This window comes from Ailuropoda melanoleuca, chromosome 1 (genome assembly GCF_002007445.2).
Source record: "Ailuropoda melanoleuca isolate Jingjing chromosome 1, ASM200744v2, whole genome shotgun sequence".
Classification (NCBI taxonomy): domain Eukaryota; kingdom Metazoa; phylum Chordata; class Mammalia; order Carnivora; family Ursidae; genus Ailuropoda; species Ailuropoda melanoleuca.
The window spans coordinates 80,552,389-80,574,965 of NC_048218.1; the positions used below are offsets into that span (position 1 = coordinate 80,552,389).

Sequence of the window (22,577 nt, forward strand, 5' to 3'; positions counted from 1 at the left end):
GATGCTTCATTAGTTGCGTATAACACCCAGGGCACCATGCAACTCGTGCCCTCCTTACTACCCATCACCAGTCTATCCCATTCCCTCACCCTCCTCCCCTCTGAGGCCCTCAGTTTGTTTCTCATAGTCCATAGTCTCTCACACTTCATCCCCCCTTCTGATTACCCCCCCTTTCTTTATCCGTTTCTTCCCCTACCGATCTTCCTAGTTCTTCTGTTCCATAGATGAGAGAAATCATATGATAATTGTCTTTCTCTGCTTGACTTATTTCNCTTAGCATTATCTCCTCCAGTGCCGTCCATGTTGCAGCAAATGTTGAGAATTCGTTCTTTCTGATAGCTGAGTAATATTCCATTGTATATATGGACCATAACTTCTTAATCCAGTCATCTGTTGAAGGGCATCTCCGTTCCTTCCACGATTTAGCTGTTGTGGACAATGCTGCTGTGAACACTGGGGTGCATATGTTCTCTCTCCAACCCCCGTTCTCTCTCTTTCACAAAAATAAATAAATAAATAAGAATACTTTTTAAAAATTTAACAATTTTTTTTGTCTTTTCAAAGAACCACTCCTCATTTCATTATCTCTTTTACTGTTATTTTTTGGTCTCCGTTTCATTTATTTTTTTTATTTTTAATTTTATTTAAATTAAATTAATTGACGTATAGTGTATTATTATTTTCAGAGGTAGAGTTCAGTGATTCGTCAGTTGCATATAACACCCAGTACTCATTACAACAAGCGCCCTCTTTGATGCCCATCACCCAGTTATCTCGTCCCTCCACCCACCTCCCCTCCAGCAACCCTCAATTTGTTGCCTGTAGTTAAGAGTCTCTTATGGTTTGTCTCCCTCTCTGATTTCATCTTATTTCATTTTTCCCTCCCTTCCCCTATGATCCTGTTTTGTTTCTTAAATTCCACATATGAGTGAAATCATATGATAATCGTCTTTTTCTGTTTGACTTATTTCTCTTAGTATAATGCATTCTGGTTCCATCCACATCATTGCAAATGGCAAGATGGCTGAGTAATATTCCATCATATATATATATATATATATATATATATATATATGTATATATACACACACACACACTATATACACACACACACGGTGTATATATGTATATATGTATATACATATATGTATACATATGCCGCATCTTCTTTATCCATTCATCTGTTGATGGACATCTGGGTTCTTTCCATAGTTTTGGCTATTGTTGACACTTCTGCTATAAACATTGGGGTGCAGGTGCCCCTTCAGTTTGCTATGTTTGTATCCTTTGGATAAATACCTAGTAATGCAATTGCTGGGTTGTAGGGTAGTTCTATTCGTAACTTTTCGAGGAACCTCCTTACTGTTTTCCAGAGTAGCTACACCAGTTTGCATTTCCACCAGCAGTGTAAGAGGGTTCCCCTTTCTCTGCATCCTCACTAACATTTGTTACTTTCTGAGTTGTTCATTTTAGCCATTCTGACCAGTGTGAAGTGGTAGCTCATTGTGGTTTTGATTTGTATTTCCCTGGTGCTCAGTGATGGTGAGCATTTCTTCATGTGTCTATTGGCCATTTGGGTGTGTTCTTTGGAGAAATGTCTGTTCATGTCTTCTGCCTCTTTCTTGACTGGATTATTTGTTTTTTGGCTGTTGAGTTTGATAAGTTCTTTATAGATCTTAGATGCTAGCCCTTTATCTGATAAGACATTTGCAAATACCTTCTCTCATTCTGTCGGTTGTCTTTTGGTTTTGTTGATGGTTTCCTTTGCTGTGCAAAAGCTTTTTATCTTGATGAAGTCGCAATAGTTCATTTTTGTTTTTGTTTCCCTTGCCTTTGGAGATGTGTCTAGTAAGAAGTTGCTACAGCCGAGGTCAAAGAGCTTTCTGCCTGTGTTCTTCTCTAGGATTTTGATAGATTCCTGTCTCACAATTAGGTCTGTCATCCATTTTGAGTTTATTTTTGTATATGGCATAAGAAAGTGGTCCAATTTCATTCTTCTGCATGTGGCTGTCCAATTTTCCTAACACCATTTGTTGGAGAGACTGTCTTTTTTTTTTTTTTTTCCATTGGATAGTCTTTCCTGCACTGTCAAAGATTAGTTGACCATAGAGTTGAGGGTCCATTTCTGGGTTCTCTATTCTGTTCCATTGATCTATGTGTCTGTTTTTGTGCCAGTACCATACTGTCTTGATGATTACAACTTTGTAATATAGCTTGAACATGGTACTAGGAGTCCTATCCTCAACAATCAGAAAAGAAAAAGAAATAAAAGGCATCCAAATTGGCAAAGAAAAAGTCAAACTCACTCTTTGCAGATGACATGATTCTCCGTGTGGAAAACCAAAAAAACTCCACCCCCAAATTGGTAGATCTCATAGAGGAATTCAGCAAAGTGGCAGGATATAAAATCAATGCACAGAAATCAGTGGCATTTCTATACACTAACAATGAGACAGAAGAAAGAGAAATTAAGGTAAGGATTGCATTTACAGTTGCACCAAAAACCATAGGATACTTAGGAATAAACCTAACCAAAGAGGTAAAGGATCTGTACTCTGAAAACTATAGAAGGAAACTTATGAAGGAAATTGAGGAAGACACAAAGAAATGGAAAAACATTTCATGCTCATGGATTGGAAGAACAGATATTGTTAAAATGTCTATGCTACCCTGGACAATCTACACATTCAATGCACACAAAATGCCATCAACATTTTTCACAGAGCTGGAACAAATAATCCTAAAATTTATATGGAACCAGAAAAAGACCCGAGTAGCCAAAGGAATGTTGAGAAAGAAAACCAAACCTGGTGGCATCACAAATCTGGACTTCAAGCTATATTACAAAGCTGTCTCCATTTTATTTCTTTCACTCTAGTCATTATTTCCTTTCTTCTGCTGACTCTGGGCTTTGTTTGTTCTTTTTCTAGCTCCTTTAGTGTAAGGTTAGGTTTGTTTGAGACTTTTCTTGATTTTTGAGGTAGGCCTTTATTATTATAATCTTCTCTCTTGGAACAGCTTTTACTGCATCCCCAAAATCTGGACTGTTGTGTTTTCATTTTCATTTGTCTCCATGTGTATTTTTTTATTTCTTCTTTGGTTTCTTGGTTGACTCATTCATTGTTCAGTTGCATGTTATTTAGCCTGCATGTATTTGTGTTCTTTCCAAATTTTTTCTTGCGGTTGATTTCTAGTTTCATACTGTTATGTTCAGAAAAGATGCATGATATGATTTCAGTCTTTTTTGAATTTATTGAGACTTGTTTTGTGGCTAACATGTGATCTATTCTGGAGAGCATTTTATATGCATTTGTAAAGAATGTATTCTGCTGTTTTAGGATGGAATATTCTGAATATATCTGTTAGATCCATCTGGTCCAATGCGTCATTCAAAGCCACTGTTTCCTTGTCAATTTTCTGTCTGGATGACCTATCCATTGATGTAGGTGGGGTGTTAATGTCCCCTGCTATTACTGTATTACTATTGATTTCTTCCTTCTTGTCTGTTAATAGTTAATTTATATATTTAGGTACTTCCATGTTGGGTGCACAAAAATTTACAATTGTTATATCCTCTTGTTAGATTGTACCCTTTATCATGTAGTGTCCTTCTTTGTCTCTTGTTACAGTCTGTCTTAAAGTCGATTTTGTATGATATAAATAAATATTTTTTTTTTTTTTTTTAAAGATTTTATTTATTTATTTGACAGAGATAGAAACAGCCAGCGAGAGAGGGAACANCAAAAATTTACAATTGTTATATCCTCTTGTTAGATTGTACCCTTTATCATGCAGTGTCCTTCTTTGTCTCTTGTTACAGTCTGTCTTAAAGTCGATTTTGTATGATATAAATAAATATTGGTATCCTAGCTTTCTTTTTGCTTCCATTTGCATGGTAAATGTTCTTCCATTTTCCATTTTCAATCTGCATATGTTTTTAGGTCTGAAAAGAGTATCCTATAGGCAGCATATAGATGGGTTTTGCTCTTTTATCCATTCATTCACCCTATGTCTTTTGATTCAAAGTATATTCAAAGTATTATTGATAAATGCATACTGCCATTATGTGTTTTACAGTTGTTTTTGTAGTTCTTCTCTGTTTCTTTCTTCTCTTGCTGTTGTCCCTTGTGGTTTGATGACTTTCTTTATTGATATGCTTGGATTCCTTTCTCTTTATTTTTTTCTATTACAAGTTTGTGTGTGTGTGTGTGTGTGTGTGGTTACCATTAGGTTCATATGTAATATCTGATGCATAGAGCCATTTATGTTAAGTTGTTCATCATTTAAGTTTGAACCCATTCTAAAAGCACTAAATTTTTACTTCTCTACCCTCCATGTTTTATGTATATGTCATACTTAACATCCTTTTATTTTGTGAATCCCTTGACTGATTTCTGTAGATTTTACTGCTTTTGTGCTTTAACCTCCGTAATGGTTTGTTAAGTGACTCATCTACTACTTTTTTAAAAAGTTTGTTTAAGAATCTCTACACCTAATGTGGGACTTAAACTCATGACCCTTAGATCAAGAGCTGCATGCTCTTCCAACCGAGCCAGCCAAGTGTCCTTCATCTACTACTTTTATTATGTCTGCATTTACTTATGAAATTTTTTTTATTTCATAATTTTCTTACTCCTTATTATGGCCTTTTCTTTCCAGTCAAAGAATTCCCTTCAATGTTTCTTATAAGGCTGGTTTAGTGGTGATGAATTCCTTTAACTTTTGTTTGTCTGGGAAACTCTTTATCTTTCCTTCTATTCTGAATGCTAATCTTGCTGGATATTGTATTCCTGTTTATAGGGTTTTTTTTTTCCTTCAACACTTTGAATATATCGTGCCACTTTCTTCTGGCGTGCATAGTTTCTGCTGAAAAACCACCTGATAGCCTTATGGAGTTTCCTTTTTATGTAACTGTTTTCCTTTCTCTTGCTGCTTTTAAAATTTTCTATCATTACATTTTCCATTTTAATTACTGTGTATTTTGTCGTGGACCTCCTTGGGTTGATTTACTTGGGGGCTCTCTGTACCTCTTAGATCTGGATTTCTGTTTCCTCCCTGAGATTTGGGGAGTTTTTAGCTATTATTTCTTCAAATAAATTTTCTGCCTCCTTTTCTCTCTTTTCTCCTTCTGGGATCCCTATAATGCTAATATTATTATGCTTGATGATATCACTGAGTTTCCTTAACCCATTTTCAGCTTTTATTATTCTTTTTCCTTTTTGCCATTGAGCTTGGTTGTTTCCCCTCTCCCCTGCCTTGGGCCTGGCTACCCAGAGCAGAGAGCTTGGTTGCTTTCCATTGCTCTGTATTTTAGATCACTGATCTGTTTTTCTGCCTTCTCTAACTTACTACTGATACCTCTAGTGTATTTTTAATTTCAGTTATTGGGTTCTTCATCTCCAATTGGTTCTTTTTAATATTTTCTCTGTCTTTGTTGAAAGTTTCTGTGAGATCCTCCACTGTTTTCTCAACTCCAGTGAGTATCTTTATGACCATTACTTTGAGTTCTCTATTAGGCATATTTCTTGTCTCTTTTATTTAACATTTTTAAAAATATTTATTTATTTATTTTAGAGAGAGAGAGCGAGCATGCGCACATGCATGTGAGTGGGATAGGGGCAGAGGGAAAGATGAGAGGGAGAGAATCTTCAAACAGATTCCCCACTGAGCATGAAGCCTGGTGTGGGGTTTGATCCCAGGACCTTGAGATCATGACCTGAGCTGGAATCAAGACACTTAACTGACTGAGCCCCCAAAGCACCTCCCATTTGACTTTTTAAAGGTGGTTTTGTCCTTTTCTTTCATTTGAGACACACTCCTGTCTCCTTATTTTGTCTAACTCTCTGTGTCTGTTTCTATGTGTTAGGAAAGTCAGCTTTGTCTTCTGCTTTTGGAAGTAGTAGCCTTATGAAGAAGAGGTTCTGTAGTGCCCTGTAGCACAATGACCCCTGTTTACCTGAGCCAGGTGCTTTAGGGATGTCTCCTTTGTGGGTTGTGTGTGTCCCACTGTTGTGGCTGAGCCTCATTGTCTTCAGTCCAGTTGGCTGCAATGGCCGACTTTGCCTCTTGTGGGTGCACCAGGCAGTTTGTTCCCCATGCTGTTAAAGGGCTGATCTGGGGCCACTGTGGGCTTATAGTTAGGTGATGTCAGCAGTCAGACCAGATGCCTGCCCTCAGCCCATCTGCCAGGGCTGCAGTGGTACTAAACTGCAGGTTGCTCTCCCATGCTGCCCCCTGAGAGCCTTGTTGGTGGGTGGGGCTGGCAGGTAGATCAGATGTCTGCCCAAGTCCCATCTATTGGGACTATAGTCACGCTGATGTGTGTGGCTATCTTCCTGTCTCCCCAGGGGAGGAATCACTGGGGGTTGCTTGCAGGATGTGTCTTGGCAGGAGCCACTTTGGAGGGAGGCCTGTGGAGTGGGGTGGGGTGGATGAGGTGGATCTTCAGGAGAATGGAGGAGTGGGGTGTGTGGTATTAGCTATGGCAGGATGTTTGAGCTGGTTTCCACAGGTGTCTGGCTATCTAGGCTGGGGCGGGGTTGGGGGCGATGGCACCTGCAGGGGCTTTGTTCTAGAAGAAATCACCTAAATATCCTTGCCCCTCCAGTGCAGGTTCTGAGATTAGTAAATAAATCTCCTTCCCATATCCCTTGGCGCTTTCAGACTGATGCTTCTATACCGTACCTTGGCTGGGTTGTTTGTTGTGTTAGCTCTTTAAGGATGGGAACTTAGTTTCCTATCACCCTCTGTCTCTCCGAGCTAAGCCTGCTGATTTTTAAAGTACCTGGAGTTAAGCCCTACTGATTGTAAAAAGTCACAAAGTTAAGCCCCACTGGTTTTCAAAGCCAAATCTTATGGGACTTGTCTTCCACTGCAGGTTCCCTGTGCCCTGGGTGCCTGGTGTGGGGTCTGCTCCTCACCCTTCTCCATGCTTGTGGTGTCCCTACTGTTTGTGGTTAAGTCTCCCTGGAAGTTTGGTTCCCAACTGCATATCTGCCCCTCCTACCTCTTTCTCTGTGGCCTCCTCTTTATTAACTGTGGAAAGTCTGTTCTGCCAGCCTTTGGGTTTTCTGAGCTGCACTGATGCGGCTGTTATCTAGGTGTGTCTGTGGGCCAAGGTGAGCTCAGAGTCCTCCTACTCCACTTTCCAGAAGTCCTCCTTGCCCGTTTTTGATTGTATGTTTTTTTTTACTGTTGAGTTTTGAGAGTAAATATGAGTCCATTGTCAGATATGTGATTTGCAAATATTTTCTCCTAGTCTATGGGTTGTCTTTTCATCCTCCTAACCATGTCTTTTGCAGAGCAAATGTTTTTAATTTGGATGAAGTCCAGTTTATCAATTCTTCTTCTATGTGTTGTGTTTTTGGTGTTGTATCTCAGAACTCTTTGCCTAACCCAAAGATTTTCTCCTGATTTTTCCTTTATGTTTTCTTCTCCATGTTTTATGTTTTAGATTTAGATCTCTGATGCATTTTGAGTTGATTTTTATATGAGATGTACGTTAAGATTCCTTTTTTTTGCATATGGATGTCTAGTTGTTTTAGCACCATTTGTTGAATATGGAATTATATCTTCATGGAATTGACTTTTTGCACCTCTGTCAAAAGTCAGGTTCATGTTTGCCAGGGTTCAGGAATGATGGGGGGAGGGTGTGCCTGTAGAGGATAACACAAGGGAGACTTTTGTAGTGATGAAATAGTTCTGCATCTTGATTGTGCTGGTGGTTACACAAATCTATAGATGTGAGAAAATGATAAAGAACTAAACATGCACATTACATCAGTATCAAATTCCTGCCTTTGATTTTGTACTATAATTATGTAAAATGCAACCAGAGAGGGCAGGGACTGGGTGAAAGGTACATGGGACCTCTCTGTACTATCTTTGCAACTTCCTGTGAATCTGTACTTGTGTAATTATTTCAAAATTACTATAACTACTATAATTATTTTAAAATAAAGAGTTAAAAAAATCACTTGACCATATTTGTGTGAGTCTATTTCAGGACTCTATTCTGTTCCATTGATCTATTTGGCTGTCCTTTGTTGTTACCAAACTCTTGACTATTGTAGTTTGTAAGTCTTGAAACTTTATTATTTTCAAAATTGTTTTGCCTATTCTATCTATTTTGCATTTCTGTATAGATTTTAGAGTTAGCTTGAGACTTTCTACAGAAAGTCTGCTGGGATTTTAATTGGGATTGCTTTGATCAATATTTAACAGTACAAAATCCTCTAATATCTTCCTTTTATTCCTAATTTTCATTTTTAGCTTCCAATTTTAAATTTCCCTTAGTCCTCTACAGCTAAAGATGAGAAGATAGAGTCCCAGCAAGCATGGAACACATGCCTCTCTCTCCTGTTCAGTTAGGTGGAACAGAAGATGTGCAGCCTGGCAGGATATGTTTTTTTTATTTTTTTTTAAAGATTTTATTTATTTATTTGACAGAGAGAGAGCACAAGCAGGGGGAACAGCAGAGGGAGAGGGAGAAGCAGGATCTCTGCTAAGCAGGGAGCCAATGTGGGGCTCGATCCCAGCACCCTGGGATCATGACTTGAGCCAAAGGCAGATGCTTAACCAAATGAGCCACCCAGGAGCCCCAGGATATGTTTTTTAAAACACAAAGCTGTGTGGCAAAGTTATTTTTGCCTAATAAGATGTTCCACATTGGAATTAAAAAAAAAAAAACTGCCAAGTGTTACCATAGCAATTAATATTTCAAAAAGCAAAATATATTGGCAATTTCTTGTTTTGAGTCCTATAATTTCTAATTTTAAAAAGACTAAAAATCTTTTTGAAACTCCCAAAAATTTTTAGGAGGGAAAGACATAGATGGATTCAGGTTTAGTTTCTTTCCACTTTTTCTCATGTTATAAATGTAATTTTTAAAATTCCCAAACTTCCGGGGTGCCTGGTTGGCTCAGTTGATGGAGCATGCAACTCTTTTTTTTTTTTTTTAAAGATTTTTATTTATTTGACAGATAGAGACAGCCAGCGAGAGAGGGAACACAAGCAGGGGGAGTGGGAGAGGAAGAAGCAGACTCATAGCAGAGGAGCCTGATGTGGGGCTCTCCCATAACGCCGGGATCACGCCCTGAGCCGAAGGCAGACGCTTAACCGCTGTGCCACCCAGGCGCCCCAGAGCATGCAACTCTTGATCTCAGGGTTGTGGGTTCGGGCCCTACAACCTAAAGAAAAAATATAATTAATTAATTTAAAAAAATTCCCAAACTCCTTTTCAGAAGTGAAGGAGAAAGGCAGGGACCTGATAAGGTTAACAGTGCTATGTAGTAACCAAATCCCACTAAACCTGAGTCCTTTGAGGTAGGACCTGTTGTGCTGACTATGCTATTCCTCAGATCCTGGCATTTATTAGAAATTCAATACTTATTTGTTGAATGAGTACATCAATTTTGTTTTCACCTATAGACTTTGGGCCCTAACTTACATTCTTTCTATTCCAAAGTGGGTTTATCACTTGACTAATACTATGTAATAATAGAAGAAAGCCCCTATTCTTTTTTTTTTTTTAAGATTTTATTTTTAAGTAATCTCTACACCCAATGTGGGGCTCAAGCTCACAACCCAGAGATCAAGAGTTGCATGTTTCACCAACTGAATCAGCCAGGCACCCCAAAAAGCCTATGTTCTTATGTCCTCTGACCAAGAGTCAGTTTTCAAAATAATCAACAAGGAGTGAACAAATATAAAGTCATTAAGTTAAAGCCTTACAGGGGGACATGTTTCAGAAGTAGGAGTGAGGAGTCCTTGTTTCTCTTTAGGAGTGAGTAGGGGCTGTGATATAATACCTGGAACAGAGAGCTAGGACCATGACCTGGTCAGAGCTGCTGTAGAGGAGCAGAAAGGGACAATTTGGAATGTGTCAGCTCCCTCTAGGTGTGTGGGCATTCGTTCATCAGCCTGGGTTTGTTCATCAACCAGATTGTTAATTCATAAAAGCCCACTCCCTATCACGTCCACATCTCTTCCATGCAGGATAAATTGGGGGCATACCAACATTCCTCATGGGAGGCATCAGTGTAGTAGATCTTTTTAATACACACTCCTCAGTATGTCCCCGTATTCTAATTTTATTTTGATATTCACCAGCCTACCCCTTACTGGGCTTCTCACTGCAGATTTTTAGGTCTCAGTATAACACTTGATTTTGGTGGCTGAAGAGTATACTTTAGCTTGGTAACTTTTGACAAAAATCTACCTAAAGTAAGACCCGCCTTCTGGGTAGCTTAGAACAGAGTCCCCTGAACCAAGTCACCATTTTGTCACAGGCTGTCGAACCTTTGGTATTCTTTGCTTAAAGGGGGAAAATGTAAAGGGAATATAAAACATTTCTCTGCTGGATATAGTAACTCTTTGTATATGAATTCCTGATCAGGCGAAGTTCAAGTGCTATTTAAATAACAATAGAACCTAGATGAGCTACTATTTAATTATTTGTGAGGAATATATTGATGTTTCCCCCCTATAGATTGTTGTGTTAAACTCTGTGTCTGACCTTCATGGCTACATTGACAAAAGCCAACTGACAGAGGACTTAGGGGGAACTTTGGAATACCGCCACAGTCAGTGGATAAATCATCGAACTGTGAGTACCAACTTATGTGCCCTTTACATTGTCTCTCCTTTTTTTCCAGAAGACAGAGCAGTTAAAGATCAACTGTTGGGTGGTAATTGCCCATGACCACCTAACATTGGGAAGGTTGGGTTTTCTAAGCCACAGGTGGGGGAGAAATGGGGTGGAAGGAAAGAGGCTATGGCTTGTCCTGCTAACCTCCTTTGCCTCACCTCATCATCTGGCATGGGGTTTTGGGGAGACTTGATTAAGAATGAACCTGGGGAGTTTTCAACATACCAGCACCCTGCTCTACCCCAGAGAAATTAATTTTCTTGATCAGGGTTGGGTCTCAGACATTAGCATTCCACACAACTGCCCAGATGATTCTAATGAATGGAAAGATCAAAACCCAGCGAGTCAGAAAGGGCTGCATTTGAATATTGTCACCATTACTTATTGTCTGGCCTTGGGTCAGTTATTAAACCTCTTTCAGCTTGTTTTCTTCCCTGTTAAAATGGAACTAACAGTGGCTTCCAGCTGGGGGCAATTTTAGACAGACATTTTTTTGTAGTCATAACTTGAGAGGAGGAGTGTTACTGGCATCTAGTGTGTAGGAGCCAGAGATGCTGCTAAGCAACTTATACACGAGACAGCCCCCCACAGCAAAGAATTGTCTGGGCCAAATGTCAATAGTGCCAATGACAAGAAACCTCAGACTAACAGAAGCTGCCTGAGAGTTTGATGTGAGACGAAGTGATGTAATGTGAGTGAAACTCCCTGACATATAGTACTTTACTTGACTCACTCATGGTTCTGGTTGTTTTGCTAAACTAGAAGGGCCAATAATATGGAGGAAAAAGTGGGATTGAAACTCAAATAATAAGTGTTTCTGTATAAAGTTGCCATTCTCCTTTCCACACTTTCAGAGCCCCTAGGCCCTCAAAATGACAAGGTTTTCTGAGCCGAGTCAGAAGCTCCCTTCACCAACCCAGTGACAAGTTGCAGGGTCAGCCCCCCCTCTCTGTATTGGGTCACTTTGGAAACATGTTGCCCAACATTTACCAATAAACACCTGAATAATGTTTAATTAGGTAGGATAATTCACTCTCTTAGAGTGTGAAGCTTTGTGGTTATTTTTTTTAAAGGAAATTTAAGAACTAAACAAAAATAGATTTCTAGCAACACAGTGCATTTATTTCAAAGCTACAGATTCTAATCCTTCCATCACTTCTTTGTATGCTATGTAATTCTAAGGAAGACAGGACCCTCCCCCAAACCTAGAGGAAGACCCACAACCTGGGCATGAACCCTTTAAACTTCTCATCAGTTTTACTGCAATAACAGCGACTCCAAGAGAATTCTTGAGAATGAAAAAAGGAATGGTGAAGTTCTTCACAAACATATTATTCTCACTAGGTCTAAAAAGAAAAGATACGGAGGGAAGCTTATGTAGAATATCACACACAGATAATGTGGTCAGAGTTGTCCTGTGTTGCAATTTCATTAAACCATATGAAAAATGGAACTGGAGTGCTTCCAGGCTCTATTTCTTCACTTACTAGGATTTTATTACATTACTTTAATAATCAAAAGAATTTACTGTCCTGCCAGCCTTATTTGGCCTCACTAGCTCTCCCTTTTGCTCCGACTTCTCTACCAATCCTTTGTTTTATTATGTTTTTAATGTTTTTCAAGTTGCCTCAGATCTTTTTTGAAATAACACAAATTTGCACCAAATGAGTAAAATAAAAAATGAATGTGCCTTGACATCAAAGACAAGAATAGTTCTCTGAGAACTTAGAGAGGTAAAGACTGAAGCCATGAACATAGATTACTTAAAGACATGGCATGAGCAGACATGTGCACACACCTTCCCACCCCAGGCCTAGTTCGTATCCATGGTTTGTGTTTATGCATGTGTTAATCATATTATAATGAACTTTAAAAAATACAACTAGTATTAAAACATCAGACATATTCTTTATATTCATACTTTTGCATGTTTTATGTATATATTTTATAGACGCACATATATAATTGGAAGTATAATAACATAATACATATACATATCATGTATTTAATAATATATATAAATCCTTTTTTGGGTAACATTATACTTTCTGGATGTCGGATCTTTGAGACTCATTAGAACTGAAAAGAACCTTAAAGATCATTTATTTCAATTTATTTCAATTATCTTATTTTATAGATAAGGAAACTGACCTTCAAAGTAAAGAAGTGATTTATCCAAGGTTATATGGTTGAGTATTAGCAGAGCCAAGACTAAGGCCAAACCCTTTCTCATCACCCTGTCAGCATCAGGTCCTCTGTACCATTTTCAAGGTGACTGTTTGCTAGTCAGATACCTGGAATCAAGTTAATTTGTTAATAGGACTCTCCATAGGAAACTCCCGGCTTTCATCTCTCTTCAGGTCAACATCTGCAAACCTTGCACCTAACAGTTGTTACTATTACTATTACTACACTTGTTTTTTTTTTTAAGATTTTATTTATTTATTCGACAGAGATAGAGACAGCCAGTGAGAGAGGGAACACAAGCAGGGGGAGTGGGAGAGGAAGAAGCAGGCTCACAGCAGAGGAGCCCGATGTGGTGCTCGATCCCGCAACGCCGGGATCACACCCTGAGCCGAAGGCAGACGCTTAACCGCTGTGCCACCCAGGCGCCCCTATTACTACACTTGTAAGGTACTCTTGCTGTGTCCAAGTCCTTTCACATTCGCTATTCCTTTGATCCTCAAAAAACCCTGCAAAAACAGAGCAGCCATTGTTCCCATTTTTCAAATGAAGACACTAGAACTCAGAGCAATACCTGGCTTACTCAAGATCACACAGTTAGAGAGCAGATCTGGACTCTAATTCCAGTCTTAAACTCTCAAAGCCAAGATCTTTAGTTGATCTAATTTTACATCTAGTTGTTCAATCTAGTTTTTATTGCCAAGAGGTGGTATAGCATAGTGCTTAAGAGTGCTGGCCCTGGGTTTAATCCCAATTCTGCCACTTTTTTTTTTATATGACTTCAGGGAAATTCCTTAACCTTAATATGCCTCAGTTTCCTCATCTATAGAATGTGGTGATAGTAGTAACCTAATTGAGATGTATTACAAGAGGTAGGGCATATAAAGCAAAGTACTTAATCTCATATTTTCTTATTATAAGTCCTCTGATAAATTAGATTTTATGTTATTCATTAGAGGCTATTGGTGAATGAAGTTGGAAGAGTATCTTATACAGATATTAGCTTATATAAAAGTAAATATACTTTGATATGCTTGAAAGAAAGATTTTCATAAAAGTTAGTGTTTGTCTGACTTTCCAGGCCAAAAGTACTATGATGTTCAAGACTGCACAAATACTTGTACTAATAGGGGAGATTCCACCTATAGCAATACTTCAAGTATGAAAAGGGTTGATGGTGGGGGCGCCTAGCTGGCCCAGTCGGTAGAGCATGTGACTCTAGATCTCAGGGTTGGCGAGCCCCACATTGGCGGTAGAGTTTACTTAAAAAAATGATTGATGGAGAAAGATTTGGGTTCAGACAGTAGGGAGAGGTATGCCATGCTCTGGAAGCCTCTATCACAGCAACCTCAGCTCTGGCCTCCATTACAGAAAAGGACTGCCCCACATCTGGCTCATTCTTTATGATGTGCATTTGGGTTTTCAGAAATGTTCTCTGATGATGTAAGAGCAGAGGTAATTTTTTCCCAAATGAAAATTAGGTTGGGACTCTTTGCCACTACCCGTTATCCATCTAGCAGCTGTTTATGGGCCACCTACTGTGTGATAGGCATAGTACCATTTGGGGCAGAACAGAGATGAATGTGCTCACCCTTGGAGGGTAAAATTGTCTCAGGAGCAGAGGGAAGTGGGCAAGGTAGAGCCAATATGGCCAACTAGAATGACTTGTGGGATTCTGAAAAGCCACTTGCCTTTAACTAAATCTGCTGATGATGAGCGTCACCTTTTCTAGGTTAGGACATGTGTTTACTGCTAAAATGCACTCTGCTAAATGCAAATATCTCATCTGGGGTATTAGCTGTGAAGTTACTCATCAGTTAGTAAGTATTCATTTAATGGCAGTGTAGACTCCTTAGTGAAAAGTAAATTTTTGCAAAGGAGTGAGAGGCAGAGGTCCCCAACTTCTCATCACATGTGACAAAAGTAACTCTTAGGTCACTAGTGACCTAATCACTATGTCTATTTTCTCCCTTGGGGTCAAACTTGCTTCCCAAACTTGGTGACATTGGTTGAATCCTGCCTTCTTTCCTTCCTTATTGATCAAGTAATATGATCTGTTGGAGCTTCAGTTCCCTCTACTGTAAAATGGAAATAAAATACCTTCCACTCTGGATTATTGAGATGATAGACAAACGTATAGCACCAGGTATAATGCATGGCCCTTTGCAGGTACTCAGGAAATGGTAACTAGTTCTACTGTCCTTCTATTCAGAGAGCGTATTGGTGAATGTTAAGCTCTCCTCATTGTTATGATTGTCTGTCCTTCCAGGCCATTGAAAACTTTGCCATGACATTGAAGACCACTGCCAAGATGCTCCAGATGTTTGGGGCCTGCCTAGCCACAACAGACATGCCCAGAGGTGTGCTGTCCACTGAAGACCTCCTCATGTCCCACACAAGGCAGCGGGACAAGCTGCAGGTGAGTAGTCAGTGGCCTCTCACAGGCCAGCCTCTTGGAGAGAGCCAGGAGCAGAATTAAAAGTTAGGCCCTCTTTCTCCCCCTTCTCCAGTGACTTGGCAGTGATCAATCATCTTAAACCTTCTGAATAGGCAGTATGTGAAGAGAAAAAAACCTCTTGAGACTGGTCAGTGAATGTAAGAGGATTGTAATTAAGACCTGTGAGAAGCAGCCTCATAAAGGAAGACTCATTCCACCTTCGTGCTCATAAGAGAGGTGTTTGAGCATCATTTCAAGGGCAGCACTCCATGATCTGCTTGGGGCAGAACAAGATATAATGGATGGAACTGCAGTGAGAGAAGGAGGGGTGGGAGTTGGCTCTTGAGGCAAAAGTTTTCCTGAGGCTGTTGTGAAGTTTTGGGGTGAACTAATAAGCTGACATATTGCTTCACTCAGGGATATATCTTTTTATTTGGGGAGTAATTTGAGAAAGAAGACATGGAAAGTGCTCTGAACTGGTTTTAAGGAGAGGCACCTATTAACTTCATAAAAGCACGTCAGAACCTGCTAAGAATGGAGGTTGGCAGATTCTTTCAAATCATGCAGTAAAGGGAAGTCTTCCTGGGGCTTACATGATGGGCGTCAGCTCTTTTCTACATCCAGAAGCACAAACGGACCTTATCCATTATTTCACAGAAGACCAGAACTCCATAGAGCAGCAAACAGAGGATTAGAAGGTGGATACATCTTAGCATTAGATGTATTCTTGCTGCAGAGAGCTTGGCAAGACCTGACCTCTTGAATCTGTGGCCTCCAATTTACAAAAATGCTCTTCTATGTGGTTGATTTGTTCATTTAGTCAACATTTATTGATGACCTACCACTACATGCCAGGAAAGCAAATGGAAAAAAAAATGTAAACTCAAGGAACACATAGTTGAGTTAGGGGGGTCTTCGGAGTCTAGTAGTTAAGGCAAATTAATTTTTCCGTGTGTCAGGGAGCACTGTTAAATTCTCTTTTTAAGGAGCTTGATAGGCAAAAAGAGTTCAAAATGTACTTTCTACATTATTCTGCATAATTAAAAGATCTGGTTTGAAACTGGGAAAAACTGAAAGCATCCTAGATATTTTCCCAGGAAATGTCTCTGACGAGCTTGACAAAAACACACACAACTTAGCACACCCATCTTGTTCCTATGTGTGCTTTTTACACATCAATGGAAACTTAGAGCACATCTTCAGAACATGTACATGCAGGTGTCCCAGGCTCTTCTGCATATTGGATTCTTCTCCAAGGATAGCTTCCGTTTCCTGCAGAAAAGTAACTTTGGCAGGCTATAGGCCGCCTCTCAGTTTACAAACAGTGGCACACATCCTGCTGCCACTAAGACCCTGTCTGCACAAGGAGGAAATTCATGGAAACTCCCATGGACTTCTATAGATTTTCCTAGAAGCTGGTCCCTGAAATCCTCCTGTAGCCTGAGTGCTGACAATAAAATAATTAAATACGCAAAATGATGAAGGGTATTATCTCTTTGTGGGAACAAAAACCTGCTTAAGCTCTTTGGGCCATGTGACAACTGGATAGCAACATGGAAAAGAAGGAAATTGGATGCTTACCTCACATCCTATACAAAAATTAACTCAAAATTGAACAAGGGACTAAATGTAAATCCTAAAACTATAAAACTCTTAGGAGAAAATATGGATGTAAATTTTCATGGCCTTACATCAGGCAGTGGTTTCTTAGATATAATGTCAAAAGCACAAGCACCTAAAGAAAATAAATAAACTGGACATCATCAAAATTAAGAACTTTTGTGCTTCAAAGGACACTTTCAAGGAGGTGAAAAGATGGGGCGCCTGGGTGGTGCAGTCGTTAAGCGTCTGCCTTTGGCTCAGGGCGTGATCCCGGCATTATGGGATTGAGCCCACATCAGGCTCCTCTGTTATGAGCCTGCTTCTTCCTCTCCCACTCCCCCTGCTTGTGTTCCCTCTCTCTCTGGCTGTCTATCTCTGTCAAATAAATAAATAAAAATCTTTAAAAAAAAAAAAAAGAAGAAGAAGGTGAAAAGACAACCTGCAGAACTGGAGAAAATTTCTACACATCATGTATCTGATGAGGGTCTAGTATCCAGAATATATAAACAACTCTTATAACTCAACTTTTGTAAAAAGACAACCCAATTGGCAAAGGATTCAAACATATCTTCACAGAAGATATATAAATGGTTATTAAGCACAGTGAAGAAATGTACAACATCATTAGTCATTAGGGAAATGCAAATCACAACCACAGTGATATACCCACTAAAGTGGCTCTAATTAGAAAGATGGACAGTAACAACTGTTGGTGAGGATGTGAGGAAATTGGAACTCTCATACATTGCCTGTGAGAATGTAAACTGTCTGGTAGGTCCTTAAAAAATTAAACATAGAGTTATCGTATGACCCAGAAATTCTACTTCTATGTGTATGCACAAGAAATTTGAAAACATATGTTTCATATAAAAAGTTACACATAAATGTTTGTAGCAGCATTATTCATAATATCCCAAAAGTGGAAACAACCCACATGTCCATCGGCTGATGAATGGATAAACAAAATGTGGTATATCCATACAATGGAATGTTACTCAGCCATGGAAAAGGAGTACTGACTGATACATGCTGTAATATGTATGAACTTTGAAATAATTATGCAGAATGAAAGAAGCAGAATGAAAAACCACATATTGTGTGATTCCACTTACATGAAATATTTCCAGTGTAGGTAGATCTGGAGAGAAAGTAGGTTGATTAGTGGTTGCCAGGGGCTGGGAGGAGGGAGAAATGGAGAGTGATGGATGATAGGTATGGGGTTTTTATTTTTGACGGTGATAAAAATATTCTGGAGGAGAAAACCATGAAATTGTATGCACTAAAAAGGTGAATTTTATGGTACTATATGAACTATATCTCAATTTTTTAAAAAAGAAAAAGACCTTTGGGCCTAACACAACAATAAAATAACCATGAAGCCTATAGAGATATGTGCTTTTCTTACTGTTCCTGATGGCCCTGCAGACTTTCTTTCTTAGCAAAACAGCTTGTCCCATCGTCTAATTCCGAGCTGGTTTTGGGAGCAGTTTACAGAGGCAGGCAGTCTCCCTTTTGAATCCCAAAGGAGGTGATTCTCACCTCTTTGCCACTCTTATTTAGGCCAGAGACCCCAGGATCTTGGCCTTCAGCTCTCAGATGCTTGAGTCAACTGAGACACTTTACCATGTGTTCATTTAAATAGGGTAAGACTCTCATATTTTGTTGTTGTTAAAATAAGAAATCTAAGAGAGCCAAAGGCCTTTCTCTCATTATGCAGGAGGAAAGTGCCAGTGGGTCCTTTGATGATGTGATAAAGCACTCTTCTACAAATAGGAAGACTGTTTAGTATTCAGTATTTGTTCTACTCGGTATTTATTCAATTTTGTATTCAGAGATGACAGTTCTATCAGTATTTCCAGGGTTACAAATAATCAAGAAGATAATTGGTATTGCAAGTTACTTTTTTGTAGGCCATAGAAATAATTTTATAGTCCTAGGAGTTTTTAGAGACCCCTTTGTTTGAACCTACTTGAGGGGAATTTAAGTTAGGAATGGTTAGACACAGAGGTCTTGATTTTGCACAGGAAGACAAACTTGGTATCCTTATGAATGCTTTCAGTGTTAATACCTTAACAAATTAGCATTTTGTACTAATTTAATACTACAAGAAGCTTTCAAGAGCTGTCAAGGAAAGGAGTGTCTCTTCTCTTTTGGGAACTTCTTTTTTCTCAGTTATGAAGACTTACATTTTAAAGTCTAGATTCTAGAATTCATTAGTCAGCATTATACACAAAAGCATGCAGAGCTAACTTGTAGTGGTAGAAATAGAGTTAAATAATAAAAATGAAGCAAGGAGTCTAAAACATTGTCATTCATATAGTTTCTGGGCTCTGATTCATCCTTTAACTACCTACTCCACCTCCACCCCCGGCCCATGACACAGGTGAACACAGTACCTGGCATAGATAGTCATGCTTTATAAATGTATTTTCAGTGAATGAATGAATGAATGTCTAGATTCATGCTTACCCTACCGTTGTCATAGGAAAGAATTCCCCCCAGAAAATTTAAATTCTTTTGAGCCTAAAGCAATCTGCTTGCCCTATTAAGTGGGTCTTCTGAACCAACGGCTTGTTTCCATAATAATGGACCTGTAATGATGAGTACACACTGGGACAACCATACTAGTTGTTAAATATTGATGTTCCTTGAGTGTCCGACTTTACCTCCCTGGCCCGTTTCCTAGGACCCATGAGACCTCCTCAGGATTCTGGCCACTAAAGGGGTTAACATGTGGACTGCAGTTGGCCTCAGGACTGCTCCAGCATTGCTTCTGACATCTGTGCTGATTGGTCAGTGCTTGCTCTAAACAATTCTTAAATATTCTGAATTGTTACTACTATCTTAAATATTCTGAATTGTTACTACTATCTTAAATATTCTGAATTGTTACTACTATCCACAAGGGCAAACTCCACTTTTGGCCTGTGCAACTTATCTTTTCACTTTCCAGGTACTATAGTTCCTCAATCTTTCCCCGTGTATCTATGGCAGATTTTTGTAACCCTACTGAAGCTGACCACATATGGACTAGTCCCAAAGCAGTACCCAGTCATGATTTTTCCTTGTGTTTTTTTTGATAGTGTGAAGGGGACACACAGTGAATGACACCACTTACTCAGATCCACCTTCCCTCTCTCACACATCTCCTTACACTCTGCAGTTCTTTGGTTATATCTCTCTCCCAAGATTCCCCTTCTAAAAGTCTTCTTCTGCCCTAGCAATACTAATCTGCCTCTCTGGCCCCTCTACTCTTCCTCCCAACTCTACATAATACATGCACTAAGTATATATAAAATCTAATAATGGCAATGCCAGAGTCCTGCGGGAATGCTGGGATCTCAAGGACATCTAAGAAATTTAGTGAGAAAAGCCAAGACCCTTTTTAGAAGGTAGGAAGAGTGCAAGGTAAGAGTACTTACTAATGAGTGCTTTGCCCCTTCCCCTATCATATCCTATTTGTCCTTATTCATCTGCAGTCTAATTTCTTTTAGACTATTATTAATTCATCCAACCTATAAATATTTAATGAGCATTGGTGAGATAAGAAGAAATGAGGGTTGATACCTGAGAGTGGAAAAGAAGGGATGTGTTCAGTTCCCAGGCAGGTGTACCAGCCAAGGGGTTGACTTCGGGGCATTTCCTGGAGTGGACAGAGCCACAGGGGATGTCCAAAAACTTGGGCCAGATCAGAGAAGTCAAATTTATCATCAACCAAATCCAGGGACAAGTTTGAGTTTGGGCGTGGACGGTGGAAGCCTGCAAGGAGCTGAATACTGGAGTGAGATGGGAGATAAGGAGCAAAGGTGTGAGGGTGAGCAGGCCAGGACTTGTGTGTGAACAGGGTGGAGAGACCTGAAACTCCTCCCACAGGGAATGAGCTTCATACTGTGTGAAGGCTGGAGGTGGCCAGGCCTAGAGGAGAGATTCAGTGTTCGTGTGCATAGACATTATTGTTTTGTAACTATGGGCCTATTCTAATGCTCAGGGCATACTAACCAGCATTCTGTGTGACCCATGCACCAAACCCCCAGCTTCTAGGAGCAGAATTCCCTGCCAGGCTCCACCCCTTTGGCTTGTTTTGTGGTTCACACTCAGGGCATTGAGAGAGATGACTTGTGCTGTGTGATTAGAGGATTTGAGCTGTTGGATTCAGCAGGAGATAACCTGACATCTCCAATTGCAAAGCCCCACATCCCATGTAAAGGGAGCAGAATAGCATTGCCTTGGAAATATGACTCCTTCCATGTCAAACTGAAGTTGCTGACCATCTCCACCAAATTTCAATAATTGAACGAGGCCACACTTGGCAGGCATATAGAAGGAGAGGCAGGTGTCAACTGAGACCAGATTAAGTTTTTTTCCTGGTCAACTAACAACTATTACATTATTATTACATGCCAGTTTCTAGCACTAATTATTCAGTATCTGTCATTTTCTTGTTTCTGGTCACTACCTTGGATTAGAACCAGATTTTATTAATTTGTTAATAGATTTGAAATTATTAATTATTAAGTGATTAATATAAATAATTTTACAATTAAAATTATCGATTTATTACTTTTGCTTTAAATATATAACAGCAGCTTGAGATACACAGAAAATTTAATAGTTGTTGCTTTGGAGAGGAAAAGTGGATGGGCAGGGGACAAAAGACTTACCTTTTCCAATATATACCCTTTTGTATGTTTTGGATTTTGTATCATGTATATGTATTACCTGTTAGAAATAACTTAATAATCATATGATCCAGCAATACCACTTCTGGCATTTACCCAAAGATTTAGACAAAAACACTAATTTGAAAAAATATATGCACCTCTCTGTTTATTGCAGCATTATTTACAATATCCAAATTATGGAAGTAGCCCAAGTGCCCAAGTGTCCATTGACAGATGAATGGATAAAGAAGATGTGGTGTATATATACAATGGAATATTACTCAGCCATAAAAAGGAATAACATGGATGGATCTAGAGGGTATACTGCTCCGGGAATTAACTCAGAGAAAGATAAATATCATATGATTTCACTTAGGTGTGGAATTTAAGAAACAAAACAAAGAAAAAAAGAGACAAACCAAAAAACAGATCTTAACTACAGAGAACAAACAGATGGTTGCCTGAGGGGAGGTGGGTGAGGGGATGGGAGAAGTAGGTGATGGGGATCAAGAGTACACTTATGCACACTGAGTAATATTCTAGAACTGTTCAATCACTGGATTGTACACCTGAAACTAATATAACACTTTATGTTAACTACACTGGAATTAAAATGAAAAAACAAAAATAAATGAGTTAATTAATTTTTAAAAGCTGCAGCTTGACTTCTTTAAGCATTTAATTTCCTAGAGGAAAGATACACCTGATTTGCCATTCTCCTCACCACAAATCTACCAAGAATTTGCTTTTGTTCATTTCTTCTGAGACAAACTATATTTTCCTTTCTCTAGGATGGGCTGAAATTACTTGGAAAGCAAGGGACCACATTACTGTCATGTATTCAAGAACCAGCAACCAAAAGCTCCACGAGCAAACTCAACCCCAATGAACTAGAGAATGTAGCTACCATGGAAAGGTGAGTGAGAAAGGAGGAGATATGTAGAACTCGATGATCTGAAACAACTGAGAACAGTTGGTACAGCTAGTACTGGGTCTTACTGGAGTCAAGAAAGAATAGTATTTGAGACAAAAAAGGTGCAGAGAT

The 22,577-nt window shown here is 39.2% G+C and overlaps 1 protein-coding gene across 1 annotated transcript in view; it reads left to right on the forward strand.

Moving 5' to 3' along the window:
• MCF2L2 (MCF.2 cell line derived transforming sequence-like 2) overlaps nucleotides 1–22,577 on the forward strand; it is a 260,280-nt gene that overhangs the window by 98,808 nt on the left and 138,895 nt on the right. The window contains exons 6-8 of the mRNA XM_034662062.1: nucleotides 10,490–10,606; nucleotides 15,102–15,251; nucleotides 22,324–22,448. Coding sequence (XP_034517953.1) covers nucleotides 10,490–10,606; nucleotides 15,102–15,251; nucleotides 22,324–22,448 — 392 coding nt within the window. The remainder of the gene's footprint in view (nucleotides 1–10,489; nucleotides 10,607–15,101; nucleotides 15,252–22,323; nucleotides 22,449–22,577) is intronic.